The sequence below is a fragment of the Agelaius tricolor genome, unplaced genomic scaffold, assembly GCF_023055355.1.
Source record: "Agelaius tricolor isolate 1412-34295 unplaced genomic scaffold, bAgeTri1.0.p SCAF_25, whole genome shotgun sequence".
In the NCBI taxonomy this organism is placed as follows: domain Eukaryota; kingdom Metazoa; phylum Chordata; class Aves; order Passeriformes; family Icteridae; genus Agelaius; species Agelaius tricolor.
In genome coordinates, this window is record NW_027269285.1 from 10,234,019 (window position 1) to 10,260,884 (window position 26,866).

The 26,866-nt window shown below is 49.1% G+C and overlaps 1 protein-coding gene across 2 annotated transcripts in view; it reads left to right on the forward strand.

The window, feature by feature from the left end:
* Positions 1-26,866, forward strand: part of GALNT17 (polypeptide N-acetylgalactosaminyltransferase 17) — a 257,661-nt gene that overhangs the window by 146,029 nt on the left and 84,766 nt on the right. For both annotated transcript variants that reach the window (XM_071448253.1, XM_071448252.1), the window contains exon 6: positions 16,514-16,631. In XM_071448253.1, coding sequence (XP_071304354.1) covers positions 16,514-16,631 — 118 coding nt within the window. The remainder of the gene's footprint in view (positions 1-16,513; positions 16,632-26,866) is intronic.

The window sequence follows — 26,866 nt, forward strand, 5'->3', positions numbered from 1 at the left end:
TTCTTCTTCATCTTTCACTCTATCTTTTAGGAAAGGTCAATGTTCTGTGAAGTTCTCATTTTCCAAAAAGGGGTTAAAAGCTCCTACAAGCGGCCGGCTGAACCCCCCCCTCTTCTCCGTCCCAGCCGTGCTGCCGGCACAGGCCCATGTTTATCCAGTTTCAAGGTTACAGTCTCAGGCAGCGGCTCTTTCTCTCTCTCTCTCTCTGTCTCTCAGGGGGGGCTGCCCAATGCCTCCCGGTGTCTCTCTCTCTCTCTCTCTCTTCCACCCTTCCACCCCGGGGCTCAGGCCTACCTCTCCCGGCCACATGGCTTTCCCCTCCCCCTGCCCAGCCAGCAGCTGGGCCGGGGGAGAGACCCGAACTCTTTCCCGCCGGAAGCTCAAGAGGACCCTCCCAGGGGAGAGCTCTGCTTTTAACCCCGTGTTCTCAGAGGCGTGTCCATGTCCCAATGGCCAGGTTAAATGCCAATATTAAAGTCTGAATATCCATTGGCCAAAAACACAGCATCTCAAAAAACACATTTCTTGTCAAACTACCACAATGACCAATCACGGTCAGGCTGTGTCAGACTCCGGAAGGAGTCACAAGTTTTTTATTAGTATCTTTTAGCCTTCTGTCTGCATGATTTCTGTATTCTTTAGTATAGTTTTAGTATAGCATAATATAATATAATATAATATAATATAATATAATATAATATAATAATAAATTAACCTTCTAAGAACATGGAGTCAGATTCGTCATCCCTCCCTTCCACAGGGGTCTCAGAAAATACCAGAGTCAGGAGCTGATCTGCAGCACTTCCCTGCTTGCCCTGTGCTCAGCATTGCTCCACTCTGCCTTTTCAAGGGTTCTTGAATCCCTTTGTACTTCCCAGCTTGTGCAGCTGTGGAAGGAAACACAGAAACACAGAGTGCCAGGGTCCCTTGGTGTGATCAGTGTCCCTGGGATGGGGTTGCAGCTTTGGGAGCTGTGGCTCAGTGTCACAGACATCTTTTATGGAAAATCCTTTCCTTAGGATTTTTTCTCCTGAGAAGCTGAGAGGCCTCAGGAACAAAATGTAACCAATGGTTATCTGCTGCTGTGGAATGCAACAGGTGCATCTGGGATTGGGCTCATGTGGTTGTTTCTAATTAATGGCCAATCACAGTCGGCTGGATTGGACTCTCTGTCCGAGCCACAAACCTTTGTTATCATTCCTTCCTTTTCTATTCTTAGCCAGCCTTCTGATGAAATCCTTTCTTCTATTCTTTTAGTATAGTTTTAATGTAATATATATCATAAAATAATAAATCAGCCTTCTGAAACATGGAGTCAGATCCTCATCTCTTCCCTCATCCTCAGACCCCTGTGAACACAGTCACAGCTCAGGGTGCCTGACCCTCAGACCAGCAGCTGGGATAAATCTCTGCCAGCATCAGCCTCTGTGCTTTGTGGTTGGGTGGATCTGCACTAATCCAGGAGGAGGAGAACCCAAACCATCCTCTCCATCCCTGAGTTCCCTTACCTGGCAATCATCTTTACCAAGCTTGCACTTACATTGCACTGCAGTTTCCCCCATTTTCATTTTTCTTTTCCATCAGCTTTGCTCAATGTTTTACACAAAACAAACCCCAGGAGTGAGCAGTGAGAGTGACATTTGCTGTTAAAGGCCCAGGATGGATCTGCTGCTTTCCCAGGAATTGTGCTGCTGTGCCAGGGATGCATGAACAGGGAGACAAAGCTGGGAGCTCCCTCCCCACCAATAGCTGCTGTCAAGGAGGTGTCACAATAAATGCATTACTCAGCTCCTCAAGGTGCTTACAGGGCTGTCTTGCTGCTCCCTCATTTCCCAGGGAGTGCAGCTGCTCCAGCTGTCAATAACCATCCCTCACACCCGTGATGGGGATGGAAATCACTCACCCAAACTCTGTCTGCAGGAATATCCCTGCAATTCCCAAGGACTTGAGGCTCCTGAATCTTTGCAGGGATCTGGCAGAGAGCACCAGGGGCTGTGCAAACCCCACTGCTGATGGCATCACCCAGCACAGGCTTCCAGCAGTGCCTGGAATGGGGAGCTGAGGAGGGATTGGTGTTTAGGAGCTGCTGCTGAGGGATTGGAGGGAACTGGGACCAGGGGCTGAATTGTGGTTGTACTGGAGGTTTGAATGTGACTGTGCAGATCACCCTGAAATCACCCCAGAACCACCCCAAACTCACAACAAAGTCACCCCAAAATCACTCAAAAATCACCCCAAAATCACACCAAAATCAACGCAAAGTCATCCCAAAACCAACCCAGTCACCCCAAAATCACACAAAAAATCACCCTAAAACCACACCAAAATCAACCCAAAGTCACTCCAAAACCACCCCAAAATCAACCCAAAATCACCCCAAAATCAATGCAGTCACCCCAAAATCACACAAAAAATCACCCTAAAATCACCCCAAAATTAACCCAAAGTCACCCCAAAATCACCCCAAAACCTCCCCAGTCACCCCAAGCTCATCCCAAAACCACCCCAAAGTCACCCTGTGGTGGCAGAGGGGCTCTGGGGCTGCTCCCCCAGCTCAGCCTGGCCTTGCCCTGCCCTCAGCCTCCCCTGCTCTGCTTTCCTGCTCTTTCCTAGGAGCTGACAGGGCCCTGTGCTCTGCTCTGCCTGCCTGTGGAATTCCTTCCCAGCCCAGCTTGGTGGCAGCTCCCTTTGTGTGTTCTTCCCCATTTGCTCAGGGAGATTTCTCTCCTGATTTCTGCAGCTTGGTTTGAGTGTTCGGACATTAAAAATGGTGTTTCAGCTGCAAACAGAGCAGGTTTGTTCTGCAGAGATGCTCACCTGAGCCCATCTTCACCTTCAAAAGTCAGTTTATTGTAGTTTCTTCCATCTGATGTCACTTGGAGCAAGTGTAGGAGGATTTTGGTGGCAGACAGGTCAGAAATCACTGCTCAAGTCCCACTTTGGGCACCAAGCTCAGGCTCAGGGCGTTAATCCTGATCCTTCAGCCCCAGCTCAGTGCTTTAACCAGGGCGTGGTTGTTATTGTGCCTGAAACAAAGAGAACTTTGTTTACCTGTGAAATTTGCTCATTGTGATTTTTATGCTCAGTGGAAAGGAAGAACACGACTCCAAATCAGCTGCTTGGCTGCCCTTGAGAAAAAATAAACTCATGTTAAAAACAGCAAAGTAAATACCACGTCCCTGTTAAGTGCCTGATAGTTATACATATTACATCCCAGAGTAATTATCATTTAATTAGCCACTCTGGCAGCACTGGAAGGAGATGGAGTTACAGTGAAGAGTTCCTGATGAGGAATTCCTGCATTCCTGGAAGGGCCCTTCAGGGAGTGTGAGCAGCAGCAGGAGCCAAAGCCCCAGGGCAGCAGAGACCCCAAACCTGCAGGGCTCCCTTTGCTGTGGCCACAAGGAATGAGGTGTTCCTCCCTGCAAGGCAGTGGAATGGATTTAGGATTAGATTTGGGATCAGATGAGCATGTGCACTCTTGGGTTTTTTCTTGCCCTTCTTGGGGTTTTTTCTGGCCTTGATTGCCTTTTTTTTCTGAGTTTTTTTTCTTGGTTTTTTTCTTGCCCTTCTTGGTTTTTTTTTCTGGGTTTTTTCTTTCCCAAGAAAGACCCAAACTCTGGTCACCATCTGAGGGGTTTCTAAGGAGAAATGCTTGGCCCCTTTTTTTCTTTGCCTTTTCCTGCACTTTGTTTTGTTGTCAGTCAGGCTGTAAGTGCCAGGTGTTGAAGAAATCCATGTTATTCCTCTTTAATATTTTTATATTCAATACCAATATCGATTTCCTTTTTACTCTACCTGATCTTTAGGGTTTGGGATGGAGGGGTTGAAATGAGATGGTCTGCAAGGTTCCAGCCCAAACCCTCCTTTGAAATAAAAGGCCAGAAAATCTTTTCCCTTCACAGGGTGAAATCTCTGCATCCACATGCTGTCACTGGGGGCTTTGAAGAGGTGCAAACTCAAATCCTTAAATCTGGGATTTATAATCAGACTTGATTGTCCTCCTGAGGGGCTGAGCACTGCTTTGAAGGCGCTGTGAGTGTTAAACCCCAGGATCTGCTGAGGCCCCTCCTGCTCTGCTGCAGCTGCCAATGAGCTGGATTCCAGTGGTTGCCAATTAGCACAAATGAGCTTTTAAACTCCTTCTGGGGGAGCTTTGAAGCCCTGGCTGACTTTGCCCTGGGGAGTTGTGCATCCCTGCCTGGAATAAACAGGTCTGATTTGCACAGGCAAACCCTGCCAGGTGAATGGAGATCCCGTGGGACTGAGGCCCCCAAGGAGCTCCTGAGGCTGGCTTGATGCTCCCTCTTTGGGGTTAATTTGGGGTGTGCTCTCCTTCCCTGCCCCATTCCTGAGCAGGGAGCCATGGGTGAGGACTCTGGGATTCCCTCACCTCCTGGCTCAGGTTGAAATTTCCACCTGCTTGCTCTTGTCACACCTTTATCTCCTGTTGGTGGCTGTGCTGTAAGCATGGGACAGCAGCAAACACCCTGGGCTGCTCACAGGGTGTGCTGGAGCCTGTCTGTGCAGGGAAGGTGGAACAGAGATTTCCAGAGCTGCTCTGAGGGTCACACCTTCATGGAACCAGCACAGAGGGAAAATAAACCCAGGTTCAACAGATCCTGAGCCTTCCTGATTTCTCATCTCTGCTGATCTGGGCTCCCTTTGTGCCCTGCCTTGATTTGCAGTGGCTTTCCAGGCAGGCAAAGTGTTTTTCTTGCATCTTTTATGCATTTTTCAGTGGCTTCCACTATGAGCCAGTGCACAAATTAAAATCTTGCCCTGCTTTATCTCAGCCCCAAGCCTGAGACTCTGTGTGGCCTCACAGGGGGGAATGTCCTAATAAATCACAGAGAGTGATCACAATTCTGCCTTTCTGGATAAATGGGGCCTGTTAAAGGTCAAACATCTGCATGCATCCCAGCATGCAGATGTTTGCAGATGTGCTGTAGGGGCTGTGGGAAGGAGTCTCAGCCCCTGAGCTCTGGGGAGGCACCTGGACAGGTCCCTGTGTACCAGAGGGGCCCCCAGGGGTGAGTGCATCCCTGAGTGCCCCCAGCAGAAGCAAATGGGCTCAGGTGAGGAGCCCTCTTCCAAGGGAGAGCATTGCAGCAATTTCCTCTATTCCTCCCCAGCACCCAGTCCCAGCTGAGGGTGATTATCAAATTCACCTTGGCCAAGGTGCCTTCTCTGGGGTTTGTGCTCTGGGACTCAGAGTGCAGCCCCCAAACGCTGCCCACAGGAGCACCAGGGCCATTGGAGATGTCACCTGTGACATTTCCAGTGCTGGAGAACAGCCCCAAACCCCTTCTGCACATTCTCATGGCCCTGGGCAAGGCTCATCCCAGCTCAGGGCTCTTGGCCTGGAAGGGTTTTCCAGGTTGGTGCCTTTAGTGAGGTCCCAGCAAGGTGGGTGTGGGAGCTGGATGGGGGCTCCTGCTGTGGGAATGGGATCAGCCCAGTCCTGGGGCTGGGGTTTTACACCAGGGGACAGAACACAGAGAGCTGGGGACAATTTCTCCCTGCACATGAATGAGCATTTGGCAGCCTAGAGCAGCACATCCATCTGGGGACTCCTGCACAAAGCACCTGGGCCATGAGGGAGGTGTCCAAGCATCCAGGGATCTTCAGTGCTGGGACATCCTTGGGCTTGGAGAGCACACCAGGAAGGAAAAGGCTTTTAGGCAGTGGCTGAGGAGCAGTTTCATCCTGGAGGGGAATTTTGTCATTGAGTTTGGATGAGGAAATCAAAATCAGCAGTGGCTCCCAGGCTGTGCCTGGGCACAGGGTGGGCACCAGCTTTGGATGCTGCTCTAGCAGCAAGGCTGGGAAACAGCAAAGCCTTGCTCAGGAGTTGTTAACCACAGTGCTTTTCTCACCAGAGACTCAGGGGTCTGGCACCTGTGGCAATATCAGCAGTCAGTTCAGCAGCTCCAACGGGGAAAGCACTAAACTGATTTGTAAATGGTTTTTCTCAAGAGTATCCAGGTGTTAAACTCACCTGACAGAAGAGGAAACAGAGCTACAAAGGAGTTAAATGCTTTGCCTGAAGTTCCAGAGCAGGCAGAGGACAGAGACAAAGTCAAATATGTGTTCAGCAAGGTTGCAGGCATGGGTGGATGTAAGAGGTATTTTTAAAAATCCAGTTTGCACAGCCTCCTTGCCATTAAAGTTTAAGTGGTATTAATCTCCAGTAAATTCAGCAAAGCCATTCAATCCAGCATCTCTTTTATGTGGTATCTCTTATTTTTAATTTGTTTCACAGGTTCTGTGGTACTTAGCAACAGCAGGGAAATAAACCCATTGGAAACAGACAATTAACCAAGGGCACTGGGGCAGGGAAACAGAATTGTTCAAGGAACAGCTCTTGGAGATGCTGCCCTGGGGATGAGATTAAGGAAGGGATGCTGCTGGGGACTGAAATGCCATCCATTCCTTCATGGACATTTGGTTACATCCCTGGGAAAGACATCCAGCTTTCTCCATGCCCCTGGCACTGAGGGGAGCTGGGAGTGTGGCTCTTCCAGCTCTGCACCAAGGTGTCCCACAGGAATGTGGGATTCCCCTTTGGAGCTGTGCTCTGTGTGTGACACCAGATTTGGGGCTTTTGCCATCAGGCTCCTGCCTGGGCACTGCCTGCCCTGGCCTCGGGCACTCAGCCCTTCCTGCAGAAATCCAGGATGAGCTCCCTAACAAAGCACAGCCTGCTCCATGGAATGCATCCTGCCTGGGGTGTCTGGGGTCAGGAGGAGCTGGGATGGGGATAGGAAGTGTTCTGAGATGGAGGCAACCTGCACTTGGGGTTGTGGCTGATGTGAAAAACGACTGCTCACTTTTAGAATTTTAAAGGTTTATTAAACCTTAACAAAAATGCAACAAAGGACTAAATAAGGAGAAATTACAGCCCTGGGAGCCCCTGTGATTATCAGCCACATGGTCACCTTCAAAATGGATGCTCTGCCTTTTATACCCTTAGCCCCTCCTAGAGTCCTGTCAGTGACTCCTTCCCTGCCATCCAGGGGTGCACATCACTTTCTTACACCTTGATTTGGGGCAGCTGTTGCCATAGTAACAACCCCACCCTCCCAAATGCCCCTGTGTGCCCAAGACCATCCCATGATAGCAATGCAAGGGGAGGACACATTGCAGTAACACAACTGTACATCTGCAGAACTTCTCTTAACACACAGACAATGTTCAGCCCTTCACTGTCAGAGCCACATCTCATTTCCCATCTGTAACCCTGAGGAGCCCATGGGCAGGAGGCTGAGAGGGCCAGGGCCAGGCAGGAGGCTCTGCCTCATGCTCACCCTCTCCTGGCTGTGGCCCAGCCCTGCCTGAGGATGGGGAGTGGGATGAAGCTGAGGAAGACAATGGCAGGTGGGGCAGCCTGGGGCTCTGCTCTGCCTGACCCCATTTCCCTGGGCAGGGATTGCTCTTGTCCTGCTGCAGTCCCATTTTGGGAATGGGCTGACTCCAGCTCTGTCACATTCACATTCTCTGAAAAAATCCCTTCACCCTGAAATTTTCTCCTGGGAAGCTGAGAAACCTCAGAGGAAAGGAAAACAATTTTATCTCATTTGTTTCTCCTGTGTTGTGCTCCTGTGGAATGTGTTTGGAGATTGTTTACCCACAGGTGATTGTTCCATTGCATTCTGCTGGGAGTTGTTTTCACTCTTTGGCCAAGGTGTGTCGGGCCTCTAGAAATAGTCAAAGTTTTTATTATTATTTTTTTAGCATTCAGTAAGTATCTCTTCTGTATTCTTTAGTATAGTATGGTATTCTTTAATATAATATAGTATCTTAAAATAATAAATTAGCCTTCTGAGAACATGGAAGGCTTCATTCCTGCCTTCATTGGGGCATTCCCTGCAGATCCAGCACAGCTCCAGGCCCTGCCTGCCCCCCAGGCACCCCAGGGACAGGCCAGGCTGCACAGGCCCCTTCCCAAGGGAGGGCTGGTCCAGAAGCCCAGTGTCTGGAACCAGACCTGCTGCTTTCCAGTGATTTTTTATTTCCTCCAGTTCCCTCCTCCCCATCTCTCTGAGGGAGCAGAGGTTTCCTCCGTGGCTTCGTGGAGGGTGCCCTGAGAACAGGATGTCACCTGGGGTGGCCTGGGGACACTCAGCAGGGATGCTGCCCCTCAGCCCCCCCAGAGCCATCCTGTGAGCTCAGACTGGGCCCAGGCTGGTGCTGCACTGGGCTGGACTGGTCAGAGGTGGAGGCTCTGTCCTGGCATTGCCAGGCCACAGCTGCCAGTGGGGCAGAGGGGTTGGGTGGCTTCTGTCCCACTGGGATCTGCCTCTGGCTGTCCCTGTTTGATGTTCACAGGGGTGAATCCTCAATGCCCTATCCTTGTATTAAATTTCCACACAAACATTCACTTGTCCAAACCTGTGTTACTCATCCCAGACTTTAATATTTTTTAATTTATTCTCTGAGCACAGAGGGGACAGCACTGAGTTGTTTCTTTTGCAGGCAGGTCCTTAATCTTGCCTCTGGCCAAGAGAAAATCCAGTGTTTTATCACAGAGTGTCACATGAAAATAAAGGTGGTGTTCTTCCCTTCCCTGCTGTCATCAGTGAAATCATTGATAGGCCACTAATTAAAGCCCCAGGCCTTAATTTGATCATTTACCTGACATTTTCTGCATATTGGGAGTTGGTTGAATTTCAGCCCTGGAGCTCAGAGGCTCCCAGAGTGTCCTGCTGAGCTGCTGGATCCCAGCAGTGAGCCCCAGCTGGGTGGTGGAGGTGCAGAGAGGCAGCAGGGCTGGGAAATCCCAGAGTGGAAACTGGGATTGTTGCCATGAGCCCCCTGGAGCACAGCTCTGGTGTCCCCAGCATGGGGAGCAGCTGTGTCAGGGCCCAGGACATTGCTCTGGCTGCCCTGGGTGATTCCAGACCCTGGCAGGGGCTCAGAGACCTTGGCACAGAGTCACAAACACCTGTGCCTTTGATTTTAGCCCATGGAAACAATTACCAACTTTGTGTGAGGAGTTACAAGCCACAAGAGTTTGAGTAGAATGAGAGTGAATTTGTCACAGATTGGAAAAGTAGAATTTTGGGGATTTAGAATGGGGGTTCAAGAGGCAAGATGGAGGAATCTGGGCATGTCCTGTCCTTCTTCTTCTTGTCCTCCATCTTCTGCTGTGATGGTGGCACTTCTGGATTGGTTTAGAGCAGAGCCAGACTGTCTAACATAGGTGATGGGTATTGGGAAATTATTGTAAATAAAGCACACACAGTTCTTAGTATAAAAAGCCAACAGCACCCCAAGGGCAGGGACTGTGCCACAACCCGACCTGCTGGACAGATCTCAGCAGGTCAGAGAAAGAATGGAACAGATAAGAGAAAATAAACAGCCTTGAAAAGCAGAGCTGAGGAATCTCAACTTCTTCTGTCAGGGGCTGGGAAAAAAGAGACTTTCTAACACCTGGAGGTGATTTCAACCACAGAAGCCAGAGAGACCTGGAACTGTGGGGGCAAGGCCAGAGCAGCCATGACACTGATAAAGGGACTGGAGCTCCTCCCCATGGATACAGGCTGGGAAATTTGGGATTGTTGAGCCTGGGGAACAGGAGGGTGTTGGAGAGCTCGAGCACCTGCCAGGGTGTGGAGGGGACACAGAGAGGGACCCTGCACCAGGAACTGGGGGAACAGGAGAAGGGGACAGGAGAAGTGGTCAAACTGCCAGAGGGCAGGGATGGATGGGATACTGGGAATTAGGAATTGTTCCCTGGGAGGGTGGGCAGGCCCTGGCAGGGGTTATTCCATGGATTCCCCATCCCTGGCAGTGCCCAAGGCCAGGCTGTACGGGGCTTGGAGCAACCTGGGAGGGTGGAAGGTGTCCCTGCTGGGTGGAACTGGATGAGTTTTAACCCATCCCATGATTCCATCCATGATTGTAACATGTGTTGAAACAGGAATGGCAAGGCTGGGAGAGGGACAAAGCAATCCCTCCTGCCCCAAGTGCTGCTTGTGGTGAGGAAGGTGAGCAACTCCATGATCCAAGTTTATTAGAACCAGCAGCAGCTTAGCAGGAATTGGACACTCTGGAAGTTCTTCCAGTCTGTTCTCAGCTTCTTGCAGTCAATGGTGAATGCACTAATTATTTTTTTAATATCTTTTTTCTACATATTTTATAACCTGCTCTTTAGTGTAAAATTGGAAGCCAAATCCAATTGTGGGGGAAAATTAATTTCCTTGAATTGAAGGGGCAATCTCCTTGAGACTTTTTAATCATTAGATGATAACTGTGAGCTAAAGAAAGGCAGACCATTAAAGTAACTTAATAGAGCAGGATAAACGTTTTCCCCTGTATCTCCTTCATCTTTATTTAGAGATCCATGAGGAGGATATTTCATAAAAGCTGCTCTTCTTGACCTTTCTTCACTTGTTCTGTAGAAGAACCCACCAAAAGAATGGCAAGGAAGTAACACTGTGGAGTTCTGGATACAAACCCAATAATTCTGCTCAGCATCTCTGCTCTTCCTTCCTGCCAAATTCTGCTTTTCCTTTCTCATTAAAGGGAGAACAGCTATCGGACACATAAAAATGCATTCGGCTGAGCTGGGTGATTTTTAAAAACAAGCTGTGTAAATGCTTTTAATTAAGGGGCAGAGGAACAAGAGGCTTTATCAGCTCTTTGTCTGCAGGCCATTATTTCGTTGGGGATGAGCAATCCATTATTGTCAGCGGCCACCTTTTTGAGGGATTTACTCCCAAATCAAATGGTGTTTTTATTTAAATTGTTGAGTGCTGCTTGATTCTTCATTTATTTAATGTGGAGGCATTGTTAGAGAGGAGAATGGAGCACTTAATTTGGATTGCTGGAGGGAGCAGGACTGGTGCCTCAGGAGCTGCCTGGGATCCTGGGCTGGAATGGGACGTGCAGCACAACGGGGAGGGAGAAAACTGGAAGGTGAAGTTGCTAAATCCCAGTTCAGCTGTTTCCAAGAGAATTTTGGGAAGGATTGATGGCTCTGGGCTTTATTTATAAATAAAATTTATTCATGTTGTGAAGTCTCAGGAAAAAATTCCTCCCTGTGAGGGTGGGCAGGCCCTGGCACAGAGTGCCCAGAGCAGCTGGGGCTGCCCCTGGATCCCTGGCAGTGCCCAAGGCCAGGCTGGACAGGGCTGGGAGCAGCCTGGGACAGTGGGAGGTGTCCCTGCCATGGCAGGGGTGGCACTGGATGGGCTTTAGGGTCCTTTCCAACCCAAACCATTCCATGATTTATAAATAACAATGAAAGAAGCTCTCAGGGTACAGCCCCTGTTCGAGGGTCCTGAGCTGTTTCCAGCCCAGAAAACCTCATTTACCTGGTTGAGAGTTCCCACTGATCCTCATTATTGGGTCCAAAATGCAGTTTCCTGTGTCTGAAACTTTCTCCTGGATTCTTTTTCTGCCTTTTGCCTCTCCTCTGAGTGTCTCTAACAGTTTTTGACAGGAGAAGTCAGAGGTTTCCACACCTATTCCCAGTGGAGGAGATGAACTGGGTTGTTCATACCCTGGATAAAACCAGAGCAATTTTCCCTTCTCTTAAATTCCAGGAGGTAATCTAGGATAATGGAACTATTAGATTTGGCATCTGTAAGGTGGTTATCATTTCAGAAGGAATTGTTTCTGTTAATGGCAGTTAACTTGCTACAAATAAAGCAAGAGAATTGAAATCTTAAGTACCAGAGTGGCAGCAAACCATGAAACATTATCCTGCTCCATGGAAGGAAGGCTGAGCCAGCTGTCAGGGAAGAAATCTATTGGAAAAACCCTCTGATAGATTCCAATTGGAACTAATTTAATGTGGCAGCAGCATCTAGCTCTTCTACTTTCTATTAGAAATATTAAAATGTCTATAAATAATAATATTAAAGTGGGCAGAAGCTTTCATCCAAGGAACTGGTGGGTTTAATCAGGATGAGTTTGGTGGCTGTTGGTGGAGCTGAGCTGTGAAATCCTTGGAATTCCTGAGCTGTCCTGGGGTCCCCAGGAGCTCCCCTGGCAGGTTTGGGCGCTGTGTGAGGTGTGGATGGAGAGCTGGGGCCTGTCAGAGCCAGCTCTGGGGAACTCAGGCCTGTTCTCCACCTCTGCAGGCCAAACCTGCTCAGCCCAGCCTTGGACTGCTCCATGGCATGGGCAGGGCTGCAATGGGCTTTGGGGCAGGATTTGGGGGCTGCTGTTAGCACACAGGATCCTGTCACCCCATTCCTGCCTCGGGAGCAGCTTCCCTCTGCAGAGCAGCCATTCCTGGGGCTCTGGGATTTCCATGGGCTCACAAAGGTGAGGATGGGCATCCCATCCCCCTGTTCAGAGCTCAGGGTGGGCAGGGGAGCCCTGGAGCTCCCCAAAAATCAGCCTCTGGCAGGACCTTGTGTTGGGATGTTGGGGGTCTTCATGGCCAAGCCCTCACTGTAAAATCCACTGGCACCTCCCTGCTGGACTGAGTGGGTCCCTGGGTTTTTCCTTTACAGCACAGATTCAAAGAGCAGCAGTCAAATGGGAAAATGCTTTTTCTATTTCTGTTCCAGCTCAGGGAATATCCCAGGGGCAAACAGTGCACACAGCATGGCAGCAGCAGCAGCTGAGAGTGTCCCCAAGCAGAACCACGTGGGGCTGTGCAGGGCTGGGCTCTGGGCAAAGTGCAGCTTTATAGAGAGGGTCACAAGGGCTAAGCACTCCAAAAATCCCCTGAAATGTGATCTCAGAGTGTTGTGAATCAGAACTGCATCCTCATCTCAGGGCAGCTGGAGCAGCTGGAGAGCTGGTCCAGGGGTTTGTGAGTAATGAGGGTCATTAGTAAACACAACCATCTATAATGTCCTTAAAATTGCACAGTTATGACAAATTAACTCCTAGTTCTGTGATTTTCCTCCCTTCTTGTGCTATTTCATTGATGCTCCCAGTTTTCTGGGTTATTTCCCTGTCCCTGGCTGCTGCAGTGTGAGCTGAGAGCTCAGAGCTGGAGGGCAGGAGATGCAGGATGGATGTGACAGCTTGATCCCTAACCCAGAGCCCTGCTGATACTGGGGGAACTGGGAAGTGACCCCACAGATGCTTCTCCAAACAGGTTTTAAAAGATTTGATTCTACAGATTTGCAGTGAGCTTGTTGCTGGTGGCCATGGCTCCTTTGTGATTCCAGCTGGAAATGCTCTGTCCTTAAAAATAACCATCCTATAGTCTACTCCATTCCAGACATGCTGGAAGTAAGAGAAGGGTGTCTTGGTTTGGAAAAAGAGGTGTTTGGTAAGGAAGGCAGGAGCCTTCTTAGAAATGGAAAATGTAAACCCCCTCCTCTAAATTATTATAATTTTGAAATTAAGGGGCATTCAGGCAAAGTTATGGGAAGAGGAATAACAGTTCTTTACTAGGAAAATTAAAAATACAAATGCAATAATACAGAAAAAGAAAACCCACCACTGCCAGAGTGAGAGCAGTCCCTGTCCCCTGTGTGTCAGGGGGTGGCACAGCCCCATCCCATGGGGGCTCAGCCCTCCTGCAGTGCCAGCTGTGGCTCTGCTGGAGCAGGGATCCTGCACAAGGGGGGAGTTTTCCTCTGCAGCTCCAGGGCTGCTGCAGATGGGCCTGGGCTCCCTCTGGCCATGCAGGGCAGCAGAAGCTGCTCCTCTGGCAATGCCCTGGGCAAAGGCTGCTGGGCTGTGCCAGGCTCACATTGGATCCAGGTAGGAATGCTTGGCTCCTGCCCTGGGCAATGCAGCATCTCCCCATGGGATGCTGGAATTGGATCAGCCCTGCAGGGACACTCAGTGGCCATGGACAGCAGAGATCTCCTGCAGGGAGGATTGGCTGGGGGAGAGATCAAGAAAACTGCCCCAAGAACAGCAGAGAACTGCCCCAGCTCTGACACATGGGAATAGAAGACACACAGCTATTTCTAACCTAAGACACAGGGAAAGGCCATTATTATATTTCCATTATTGTATTGCCTTCATTTATGGCAGAGTTGTGCCCTTGCCCACAGACACCCTGAGATATTTCCAGTAAAGCACAGCCTGAGAGCTCTTCCATAAAAACCCCAGGAAAACCTTCCTCCAGTCTGTACAGCCTGAAAAGAGCTTGGATTTTGGGCTATTTATTGCAGTGGTAAAACAATATCTTCAAAGGCACATAGCCATGAAATCTTTGGGATGAGTGGTTCTTGGGAAGGGTGAAAGTTTGACAAGAAAGTCTCACAGATATGGATGCATGGCAGAAAGATTTTTGAATGTAGAATCTGATGAAGGAATAGAGATGGAAGCAAGTTTTGGTATAGAAGAAAAGAATTGCTGAGCCAGTCTCACTGGATAACCAAGGAGCAAAGGGTGTGTGAGTTAGAAGGGGTTTGTATGGCTTAGAGCAAAGGATAAACCCACCCCAAACAAGAAGATGTTTTTACCAAGCAGGAAGAGAGCACAGGCAAACAAGGCAGCAAATGTGGCAAGTAGAAAAAAGGTCTCAGAATTTTCCACTGCAAGAAAACTGAAAAACAACTTCTGGCTTAAACTGTAATGTACTGACTGTTAGTGATTGGAGAACAGTGACATGAATATGGTAATTACAGTAGCTATGATAGGCTGTAGATAAAAGTGAACTATCCTGTCTGTCCTCTCAGCAGCCCTGGGAGCATGAATAGGACTCAACCAAACACAAATCCGAAAAATCCTAGCTTTTTCTCCCATCTCCCTCCTAGGCTGAATAGCAATCATTATCATCTACAACCCTAAACTTACCCTCAACTTCTACCTATATGCTATAGGTAGAAGTTATATATAAAAATAACTATAAAAAATAACTGCAATCGTTTTCCTCACCCTAAACACAATCAAGATTGGTTCTACTGTATGAAAATGCTCAGCAAAGAAAAGTCTACAATGCAATGTAACCTAAACTAAGGGGTCGCCAGGCCTGCCTGCAGCTGGAGCTGACAGCTGTGGGCACAGCTCTGTCACCCACAACCCTGGGCTGCTGTAACCTCTTGGATACAATAAACTGCATTTTGTATAGTAGAAACTGCATTTTGGATACAATAAACTGCATTTTGTATACAACAAACTGCATTTTGTGTACAATAAACTGCATTTTGTATATAATAACCTCTATTTAGAAGAGCAGCCTGGAGTCCTACATCCCTTATTCAGGCTCTTACAAGCAGTGGTGGGAGGCAGCTGAGCCCAGCAGCAGTGAGCCCATGGGCCAGCTGGGATGGGGCAGTGTCCCTCAATGTCCCTCAGTGTCCCTCAATGTCCCTCAGTGTCCCTCAATGTCCCTCAGTGTCCCCCAGTGTCCCTCAGTGTCCCTCAGTGTCCCTCAATGTCCCTCAGTGTCTCCCAGTGTCCCTCAATATCCCTCAGTGTCCCCCAGTGTCCCTCAGTGTCCCTCAATGTCCCTCGGTGTCCCCCAGTGTCTCCCAGTGTCCCTCAATGTCCCTCAGTGTCCCCCAGTGTCCCTCAGTGTCTCTCAATGTCCCTCAGTGCCCCCCAGTGTCCCTCAATGTCCCTCAGTGTCCCCCAGTGTCCCTCAGTTCCCTCAATGTCCCCCAGTGTCTCTCAATGTCCCTCGGTGTCCCTCAGTGTCCCTCAATGTCCCCCAGTGTCTCTCAATGTCCCTCAGTGTCTCCCAGTGTCCCTCAATGTCCCTCAGTGTCCCCCAGTGTCCCTCAGTGTCCCTAGATGTCCCCCTGTGTCCCTCAGTGTCCCCCAGTGTCCCTCAGTGTCCCTCAGTGTCCCTCAGTGTCCCTCAATGTCCCCCAGTGTCCCTCAATGTCCCTCAGTGTCCCCCAGTGTCCCTCAGTGTCCCTCAGTGTCCCTCAATGTCCCTCAGTGTCCCCCAGTGTCCCTCAGTGTCCCTCAATGTCCCTCGGTGTCCCCCAGTGTCCCCCAGTGTCCCTCAGTGTCTCTCAATGTCCCTCAGTGTCCCTCAGTGTCCCCCAGTGTCCCTCAATGTCCCTCAGTGTCCCCCAGTGTCCCTCAGTGTCCCTCAATGTCCCCCAGTGTCTCTCAATGTCCCTCGGTGTCCCTCAGTGTCCCTCAATGTCCCCCAGTGTCCCTCAATGTCCCCCAGTGTCCCTCAGTGTCTCTCAGTGTCCCCCAGTGTCCCTCAATGTCCCCCAGTGTCCCTCAGTGTCTCTCAGTGTCCCCCAGTGTCCCTCAATGTCCCCCAGTGTCCCCCAGTGTCTCTCAATGTCCCCCATTGTCCCTCAGTGTCCCCCAGTGTCCCCCATTGTCCCTCAGTGTCCCTCAGTGTCCCCCAGTGTCTCTCAATGTCCCTCAGTGTCCCCCAGTGTCTCCCAGTGTCCCCCAGTGTCCCTCAGTGTCTCTCAATGTCCCTCAGTGTCTCTCAATGTCCCTCAATGTCCCTCAGTGTCTCTCAATGTCCCCCAGTGTCCCTCAGTGTCCCTCAATGTCCCCCAGTGTCTCTCAGTGTCTCCCAGTGTCCCCCAGTGTCCCTCAGTGTCTCTCAATGTCCCTCAGTGTCTCTCAATGTCCCTCAATGTCCCCCTGTGCTCTCTCCCTGCAGGACCCCGGCCATGATCGGCTGCTCCTTCGTGGTGAACAGGAAATTCTTCGGGGAGATTGGGCTGCTGGACCCCGGCATGGACGTGTACGGAGGGGAGAACATCGAGCTGGGCATCAAGGTTGGTGCCACTGGGCAGCACAATGTCACCTCAGGGTGCTCCCAGGAGCCCAGAGGTGTCACTGAGCTGAGCAGTTACTGGGATCCCTCAGGGGACCTGGGAGGGGTTGGCATTCACGGGGTTTTAATTTCACTTTGCAGGAGAAAAATGACTCAGTTTGGGGGATGAATTTAATTTTTTTCCTTGGATTCCAATCTGTGTGACCTGATGCAAAAGGCTGCTGGAATGAAATGGCATTTCCAGCTTGAAGCTGGCTGTGTTGTCACAGTGTTGCTGGAAGTTACAGGGATGTTCAATAGCAGGAGAAACACAGTTGGGTGAGCAGTGTTTGTGGGTGCTGGGGCTCCTGTGAGTGTCTCAGGAAAACACAAAGCCTGCAAATATTTTCCAGGCATTTAACATCTGCAAATAAAACGTGCTCACAAGCACAAAAGCTGTTTTGAGCAGTAAAACTCTACAAGGCAGGGTTTCAGAGCTGCCTCAGTGCCTCCCCCTGACAACATCCCTTGATTGCTGTGTACGGTATTAGATCTGGCTTAGTGATTCAAGTGTTTACACACACTGAAGTGATTCATAAGTGATGAATTCCATGTTCAGAGTAACCTGGGATGGCAGAGTCTGTGGAGATTCTTCCAGGCATGGTTTGGAGTACATTTGTGCATTAACAAGCTGATAGGGGGAGGCTGGAGACTTCTAACTGGAAAATTGCATTGATTGTGCTGTTGTAAAAATGAAAAATCATTGTTCAGCTCAGAGATCCACCAGAGGATATTTGCTTTGCTGGCAAGGCACAGGAAACTTAGGAAATCTGTTGTTGTTGGCTATGGGGAGCAATAATCTCCCTTAAACAAGGGAGTGGAAATTAAAAGTTTTCAATGTGCCACAGAGCTCCTCTCCTTGTGAAGTAATTACTGCTCATCCTGCAGTGGGGCTGCAGGGATCCCTCTCCAAACCCAGCTCCTCTCGTGCCTCTCCTGGTTTGTTTGGATTTGGGATTTTTGGTCTCATTGTGGAGCTGCTCTTCTCGCAGTAATTTCAGCTAATTTGCCTGGTTTGGGGGCATTTAATTGAAGATTGGCTTCTTAACTGGAAAACTTGGCCAGATGTCTCAGAGAAAGTGGTGAGCATTTGTCCTCTTCTTTTTCATGTGCTGAATTTTTTAGAAAGGCCAATAAACATTCTTCTGGGGAAAAAAATAAAATGCCCTTCTCTTTCCCAAGTGACTTTCCCAAGCTTGTGTTTCCAAGCCATGCATTTTCACACTCATGCTGTGTGTTCTGGTCAAGGTTTTTAAATTACTGGTGGCTTTGAGAGCCAAAATACTTGGAAATCTGCCTTGTAAGGCTGCACAGAAAGTAGAGTTTTAAAGATTCTTGAGCTCCAAAAATCTGTTTGTGGGTGTTTTGCTGTTTTGCCTGATAAGTGGCTGTCTGGAGTCCCAAAGGTAACTTGGGGTTCCTTGGTTGTTTCAGTGATTCCTGGATGAAAATAAATGCAGAAAGTGTTTCTTTTTGATGATGGTGCAAATTCCATCATTGTTCATAGAATCTTGGGGCACTTTTAAATGTTTTATGGATGTGATTGTCCCTCTCTGCTCTGCACCGGTGTAGCCTCACCTCCAATCCTGGCAGCAGTTTTGGCATCAAAATATCTGAAAAATCTAGTCAGAACTGCCCAAACAACAAAAACAAAGTAATAAATTCATTGAGGTTAAAAGAAGGGCATGGAAAATTCACAGTGTTTCAGGCAAAAGCACTGGGTGAGCTGTTATGGGAAATTAAATTGAGGAATCTGAATAACAAATGGAAATAAAGAATTGAGAAGGTTGGGCTGGACTAACCTGGAAGGGCCAAAGCCATGTACAAGAGTCCTGATTTATTAATAAATTAAATAAATGAATTAATTAAATGGTTCAGGGTGGGGGAATCCCATCCCTGAGAGGTTTAACAGTGGGCATGTGGCACTGGGGGACACGGTGCTGGTGGCACTGGTGGCCTTGGCAGATCTGGGGGCTGAACTCAAAGATCTCAGAGAAACTTTCCACCCCAAAGAATTTCATGGTTCTCTGAGTGCTGTAAAATGAGCTGTACTGTGCTTGTTGTGGGTTAATATCTGGGCCTTATGTTTCGTTCAGCTGCTGAGTTCAGGGAGCAAAATGAGAGAAGTCCTGCAGGAGGCTCCTAAAGCCCCCCTGAACAGCCCAGACCCAGCTCTGTTAGTCCCCCTGTTCTCAGGGTGGCCCTGGGCTCCTGTGTGCCCCTCTGGCATTCCACAGTTCCCATTCCCCATCCTGGGGAGCCCTGGCTGCTGTGCCCCCTTCTCCAGGCCCAGCTCAGCTCCTGCTCTCTCTGAACAAGCTTGGGGCCAACTCTTTAACCCTTTCCTATTCTGGAGGAGTTTCTGCTCTGGTATCATCAACCTGGTGCCTGTCACCATCACACTTCCTGAAAAATCCTCTTTGCCCAGGATTCTTCTCCTGGGAAGCTGAGAAACCTCAGAGAAAAAGGAAAACAATAATTATCTCATTTGCTTCTCCTGTGTTTTGCTGTTCTGGAATGTGGTTAGAGACTGTTTATCCAACATGTGAGTTGTTTTAACTTAATAACCAATCACGGTCAGGCTGTGTTAAGACTCTGGAGAGACTCAGGAGTTTTTAATTAGTATCTTGTTAAGCCTTCTGTCTGTATCCTTTCTCTATTCTTAAGTATAGTTTTAATATAGCATAATAATATAATATAATATAATATAATATAATATAATATAATATAATATAATATAATATAATATAATATAATATAATATAATATAATATAATATAATATAATATAATACCATATCATAGTCTTCTAAGAACATAAAGTCAGATTAATCATTTCCTTCCTGCCATGGGGAACCCCAAAAATACCATGTGGTGCCCAGTTCTCATGGTTTGAAAGTGCTGCTGCTGCAGGTCCCTGGCAGCTCCAGGTGGGAATTTTGGCACAGAGACTTCATTCCCCATCCCTGCTCCTCCTGTTGGGAAGTTTTCATTTCTTTTGGAGCTGTTTGTGCTCCTGGGTTTTCAGTGAGTGTGACTAAGTGGGGAGGCTGCCTGTGCTCTTGGGCTCTGCAGGGAGGCTTAATGGCTCTTCATGGTTAGTCACAGACATTCCCTAAAGATGCTCCATAAAATTGTGTGGATCTGCTGCAATAAAGATGCCAAAGTCTGTGCCATGGCTGCTGCCACGGTTTCTAAGTCTGGGATGGGCTGCAAGGTTGTTTTCAGAGTATTTTGTGCTTGTGTCATGCATTGCTAATTAAAGTTATTTGAGTTGTCTTTTCGAGATTAATTTAATCAATAGGGATATTATTACTACTTTGATGGTATCATTTGTACAAATTGTCACTTGAAGAAAGCAATTAACTGAGAATGCTTATTAGCTGATCCATCCCACACCTTATTTGTGCTGTAGGAATCGATTATTGGATTCATTAAGTCAAGCACAATTCAGGGATCCCTTGGAAGTTTAACCACTGACTTGAGCTGCTTTTACTGCTGCTGTTAAATTGGCTGAGGGTCGTCCTGGAGCCTAAAAAGTATTTCCAGAAGAAAAGCATGGCATCTCCTCTTAATATCCCAGGCTTTTTCCCCCAGATTTGTCCTCTAAATCCAGCAAGGCAGATCACTGGTGCTGCCAAGCCAGAGGATTTATGTGCACGGGGCACATGGGGTGGCATTCCCATGGAATCATGGAATGGTTGGGTTGGGAGGGATGTTAAAAACCATCTGATCCCACCCCTGCCATGGCAGGGACACCTCCCACTGTCCCAGGCTGCTCCCAATGTCCAGCCTGGCCTTGGGCACTGCCAGGGATCCAGGGGCAGCCACAGCTGCTCTGGGCACCCTGTGCCAGGGCCTGCCCACCCTGCCAGGGAACAATTCCTGATTCCCAATGTCCCATCCAGCCCTGCCCTCTGGCAGTGGGAGCCATTCCCTGTGTCCTGTCCCTCCATCCCTTGTCCCCAGTCCCTCTGCAGCTCTCCTGGAGCCCCTTCAGGCCCTGCAAGGGGCTCTGAGCTCTCCCTGGAGCCTTTTCCTTTCCAGGTGAGCACCCCCAGCTCTGCCAGCCTGGCTCCAGCCCTGGAGCATCTCTGTGGCTTCCTCAGGACTTGCTCCATTGTCCTTCCTGTGCTGGGACCCCAGGGCTGCAGTCCCTCCAGCAGGGAATGAAACTCTGGGCTCATTTACCAGGGAAAGAAATGTGGAGTTAGAGCAAGATGTGGAAAAACCAACAGGGAAACCATTAAAACCTGGAGAAATTGTCTTTACCAGCCATGGGAGTTGCATCTGGCACTGCTCTGTGGGATGGGATCAGCTCTGCCTCCTCCATCTCCAGACACAAGGAGCACAGAGCAGCTACTCCAGACCTGCTGGTGCCTTGCAGGACCTTGGAGACTCCTGCAGTTCAGCAAACATTAGAAAAAAACCCAACCAACCAACCAACCAAACACAAACAAACAAACAAAACAAAAAAGCCCCAAACATTAAGAGTTTGAAACAATCAAGCAAAAAACCCCACACCCCAAACTTGCCAGCAATATAAACTCCAGACCAGCATTTTAGCAGTATTTTATCTGTCAGACACCAAAATCCAGTTAGAAATTAGGGCTTAAGGATGTTTCCAAATAAAAAACAAGTTAATTTGGAGGGAAATAAGACCAGGGTAGGCCTGACCTTGGAAAAGCTCTCAGAAATACTGATACACCAGGAATACACAACCTCCCTCTGTTTATTTGTACCTGCACCCCTGTTGGAGGAGATTTTGCTCTTCAGAGTGATTGTGGTGTGGTGGGAAGAAATATTTCCACCCCTGAACAATATCCAATCACTGCCTGCATTTGTTTGAAGAGCAGGAATCAGCACAAGTGTGGGCTCAGCTCTGAGCTCTGGCATTTGAGCTGTCAGCTCAGGATGTAGAGGCTGCTCGAGGGTGCTTTAGCTGGAGCCCTACTCTTGTTTTCTAAACTGATAAAATGCTTCCCACCCCAGCCTCCTGCAGGGAGTGGAGCTGGGTTGGGATGGTTCCTGAGCAGGAGGTGCTGGGTTGTGGCTGTCCCTCCTGGGGAGGGGATGGCAGGAGGCTCCCAGCTCACTTCCCTCTGAAACCAGAGGGTTTGTCAGCCCTGTTATCTGCTGCAGATGGGAGCAGGGAGGAAGGGCTGATTTTCACCCCAGCTGATTCTCCTCTTGTCCCTGACATGCTGATTTTTATGCTGGGAAGGTTCTGATCATCTTTGCTGGGAAATGTGATGGCTCTGCCCGTGCAATAACTGTTTGAGAGTCACTGGTGGGTGAAGAAATCCATTTCAGGACTCAGCCATGCCTTGTTGTCACTTCAAACTCTGGCAGGTGTCAGCTTTTTACTGATTCTCGTGGGATTGGTGCCTCTGGCAGGCAGTGCTTGGGATTTGTCAGGGGCTGGTTTAACACTGGGCCAGGTCAGAGCCTGTCCATGGTGGATGGTGAAATCCAGATGTGGAGAGCAGGAGCAGCCCTGGGGCTCTTGGGCTGTGGAGCCAGGACAAGGGCTGAGCAGGTCTTGGGTTTGGTGTTCCTGGAATGGCTCCCAAGGTATTAAAGTCTCTTTTTCCCCAGCCCCATGACTGCAGAAGAAGTTGAGATTCCTCAGCTCTGCTTTTCAAGGCTGTTTATTTTCTCTTATCTGTTCCATTCTTTCTCTGCCCTGCTGAGATCTGTCCAGCAGGTCGGGTTGTGGCACAGTCCCTGCCCTTGGGGTGCTGTTGGCTTTTTATACTGAGAACTCTGTGTGTGCTTTATTTACAATAATTTCCCAATACCCATCACCTATGTTAGACAGTCTGTCTCTACTCTAAACCAATCCAGAAGTGCCACCATCACAGCAGAAGATGGAGGACAAGAAGAAGGAGAAGAAGGACAGGACATGCCCAGATTCCTCCATCTTGCCTCTTGAACCCCCATTCTAAATCCCCAAAATTCTACATTTTCACCCTGTGACAAATTCACTATCATTCTACTCAAACTCTTGTGGCTTGTAACTCTTCACACAAAGTTGGTAATTGTGTCCAAGGGCTAAAATCAAAGGCACAGGTGTTTGTGACTCTGTGCCAAGGTCTCTGAGCCCCTGCCAGGGTCTGGAGTCCTCCAGGGCAGCCAGAGCAGTGTCCTGGGTCCTGACAGGCAGGTTCATGGATCTGGCAGAGTTTGCTTTCTTTGTGCAGTGGGTTTCAGAAACCCTGGGGCAGCTCCTGCTGAGCTCAGCTGTGCTCTGACTCTGCTCTCCTCAGCAGCACTCACCCATGTTGCTCTTTCTGCTGCATTTTGGTGAGCTCTGAGCTTCCCCTGCTGTAGGATTTGGCTCTCACTGACTCTGTCCACTGAGGGACTCCTTGGACAGGTGCTCCCAGCCCAGCTGGGGACACCAAAGACACCTCCAGTTTCCCCAGGACAGCTGGGTTTGGGTTTCCATCCTACACTGCTTTTCTTGGCCATGACTTCCATCACTTAAACTTCTCCTGGGCTTCCAGCTCTCCATCCTCTGTGGGGCAAGAGGTGGCAAAGGAGGCCCCTGAGTCTGCATTTTCCCCCTTTCCCTGAGTGCCACCTGTTCCTGGGACACCTCCAGGGATGGGGACTCCAAACCCCCCTGGGCACTTCCAGCCCTTTCCAGGCAGAAATTCCTGTCCAGGCTGGGCCTGCCCTGGTGCAGTTTGAGGCTGTGTCCCTTTCCCCTGGGGTGCTCAGGGACCCTTCAGCTGCATCCCCAGGGACCCCCCAGTGCTGCCCCATCCAGGACTTGTCCCCAGCCACTCTTGCTGCTCTGGGGAGCATTCAGGGACTCCCTGCAGCAGGAGCTGCCATGGGGGGTGCCAGCAGGGAAATGAATCATTTGAATTCCATCTTGCCAGCATCCTGCAGGGCACATTGTGGAATCCCAGGCACTGGGAATGTTTCTGTGTCTGCTTTGGGGTGCCCTGACCCCCAGGGCAGCACTGACTTTGACCCTCATCCATGGAGAAAGTTTCCTGAACTCCAGAATAGACTGGAATCCACTAAAGTGTGAAATAGATTGTAGAGAGCAGTGTAGGTGTGTCACTTGGTGAGAAATTGAGGTTTTGGGGTTTTTAGTGTGGTGTAGATGGCAGCAAGATGGAGGGCACAGGGTGTCATCCTGGGTTTCTTCTTCATGCTTCTTCTTCCTCCTTCTCCATGGGTTTGGGTGGCATTTTGTAATTGGGCAGAAAAGTCCACATTGTGTGCTCTGTGGGATCAGTTATTGGGTTAAAAGGGAAAATAATCCAGGTGTCAGTTCCTAATTGGATAGTTTAGCTTTAAAGGACCTTGTACCAAGAGATTGTTGGCCATTTTGTGCTGAAGTCACAGTAGTGAGACTGTTTTAGTGATAAGAAATAATAAACACCTGAGTGTGAACATGAACTATCATCTCAAGTGCCCAAATCCAGACCCAGGGAAACCCACAGCTGATACCCCCATTGCCCACTGCTCCCCTTCTCTCTTGGCCAGCCCTGCCTGTCCCATTGCCTGGGCCATGGCCACACTGAGATCTCATTACTGGGGGATGATGCATGAGCTGGAGCAGCCCTGGCTCCCCCAGTGCCTGGAGGCTGCAATTTGGTCAGGAACTGCTGAGCTGCAGCAAAGTTAGGCCCTCTGGAAGCTGTTCTATAGCAGCTCTCCCTGGAGGACAACTGTCCTCCAAAGTACTCCTGGGTGCCTGGAATGAGCACTGAAATCTGCCCTCCCTCTTCCCTGGGCAAGGTGAGCATCAGCACATTTGCTCTGTGTGTGCTGGGATATAAATTACCCCATAAACCAGAAAAAACAGCCTTGTCTCGCCCTAAAATCCAACTCCCAGCAAAACTGAACTTTGTCACCTGACAAAAAAACACTCTTGGGAAATGCCCAGGAAAATGTGACACCAAGAAATGAGGCTCATTATGAACTGAGGTGAGGAATGAGGAGTTTTTTCATCCCATTATTTTCCTGAAGCCTTTGGAAAGTTCCCTGCCTGTTGTGACTGCAAAGCAAGGGGATTTTTCTTCTTTTTAGGAGCAGACTCACTTGTGATGCACCTGCTGGGGCTGTGGGACACACAGGTCCCTTCCCACCTCAGCCAGAGCCACAAAGTTGATTTTTTCCCTCTTCTGGAGTCTGGTGACTCAGGCAGGGCAGGAGCAGCCCTGTTTCAATGAGTGTTGCCTTTTTCCAGGGATAAGACTCTCCCTTCACTGACTACAGATTTCCCCTAAGCTCGAGGATTATTCCTGGTAAGATGTAATCAATGCTGTTGCACTCCTGTGATTTTCAACCCAAAACCTCAGAGTTAAAAATTCCCAAGCAGCTTTTAGTGTGTTTGGGGTGTCTGTGAGGCTTTGCTGTTGTTCCTCTCCCAAGGACTTTGAAGTCAGACCTGTTCCTTTTTACAAAGCACCCCCTGTTTGGAGGCTCTCAGAGCTGGCTAAGCTGCATTTCCTTCTCATCTGAACTCCTCCTGGACAGGGAATGCAGCTGGAAGGCCACACACTAAAGCAGCACAGAATCTGAAAAAATACAAAAGCTAAACCTGAGGCATCATTGGCATATTCTTACTTAAACTCTAGAAATAGAGGTTTATGATTTTTCTGCCTCATGTCTGTGTATTGTATTTTTACATCAACCCAAGCTTCTCCCCCGGCTGCAGATGAAACCCTTCAGTGTCTGAGGAAGGTTCTGGCAGCCTGATGGGATGGCAGGGAGCAGACTGACAGACTGACAGACTGACAGACTGACAGCCCATCCCTGCCCAGCTCCATCCCAGCCCGCAGAGCCAGCAGGACAGGGCAGGGACAATGACAGGGTTTGTGACCCAGCCTTGTCCCAGAGCTGCACTCCCAGCTTCAGGGAGACCTTCCTGCCTCCTCCTCCTCCTCCCCACGTGGCTGCAGCACCCAGCATCTCCTCCTGGCTGCCCCTTGGACACCCAAATCCCTGGGATACCCCAGTCCTTGCTTTGGGATCCCTGCAGAGTCCCATGGTTGGTGCCAGGGCCAGGCTGGGTGGGTGCTGCCCTTAGAGCCCCCCCAAACCCCCCTGCTCCTTCACCTGGGCTGGGCTGGCCATGCTCCCCTGTCATTGGCACTGCTAGAAATGAAGGGATGGGACTATTTTGGGGCTAGGAATGATTTATTGCTCAGATAAACATCAGTCTCAGAGGCTGTGAGATGTTAGAGGAGCAAGCACTCAGCCATAGCTCAGGAGCAGTCGCAGGTTCTTTGTTACAAGGCAATACAGAACTTTGTAAACCCCATGGGGTTTATTCTGCTTTTCTCACCTATCACCTTTACTTACTTCTACAACTCTGTGGATACTTTTGTCAATGGCTTCTATCTCACATGTACACACATTATTATAACTATTATAGCTTCTAAACTCTCAGCTACTCTGTACAACCACACCCCCACATTATAAACCCTTCACCATCTCATCAATGCACTTTCTCAGTTAAGGTGATGCCTTGTGAAGGCTGACCTGGAGCAGAGACTAGACAGAGCTAAAGAATAAAGCAGGGATTTATTAAGAGGCCTCAATGGATCCACCTTGGGCAGCACAACCCAAAATGGCCACAAAATGCACAATCAATCATGGGGTCTCTCACTTTTGTAAGTTCTGCTCCATTTGCACCTTGGAGTTTGTTGGAACCCAGGAAATTCCTCTGGCTGTCCTGGAGGACTCGAGCCCAAGAGCCCTGTGCCTTTGATTGAGCCCTTGGAAAAAACAATTCCCAACCTTATATGAAGAATTACAAGCCATGAAAGTTTCAGTAGAATGAGAGTGAATTTATCACAGGGTGAAAAATAGATTTTTTGGGGTTTTTAGAATAGGGGTTCAGGGGGCAAGATGGAGGAATCTGGGCACATCCAGCCTTTCTCCTTCTTCTTGGCCTCCATCTTCTGCTGTGATGGTGGCACTTTTACATTGGTTTAGAGTAGAAGCTCACTGTCTAACATAGGTGATAGGTATTGGGAAGTAATTGTAAGCATTGTACACATAGTTTTTAGTATAAAAAGACAACACCACCCTGGGGCAGGCAGAGTGCCTCTGACTCTGTTGCTGAGCAGACCTCAGCTGGACAGGAGAAAGAATTTTATAGATAAGAAACAATAAACAACGTTGAGACCAAGAAATGAAGAGCCCTGACTCTTTCTTCGACCACCAG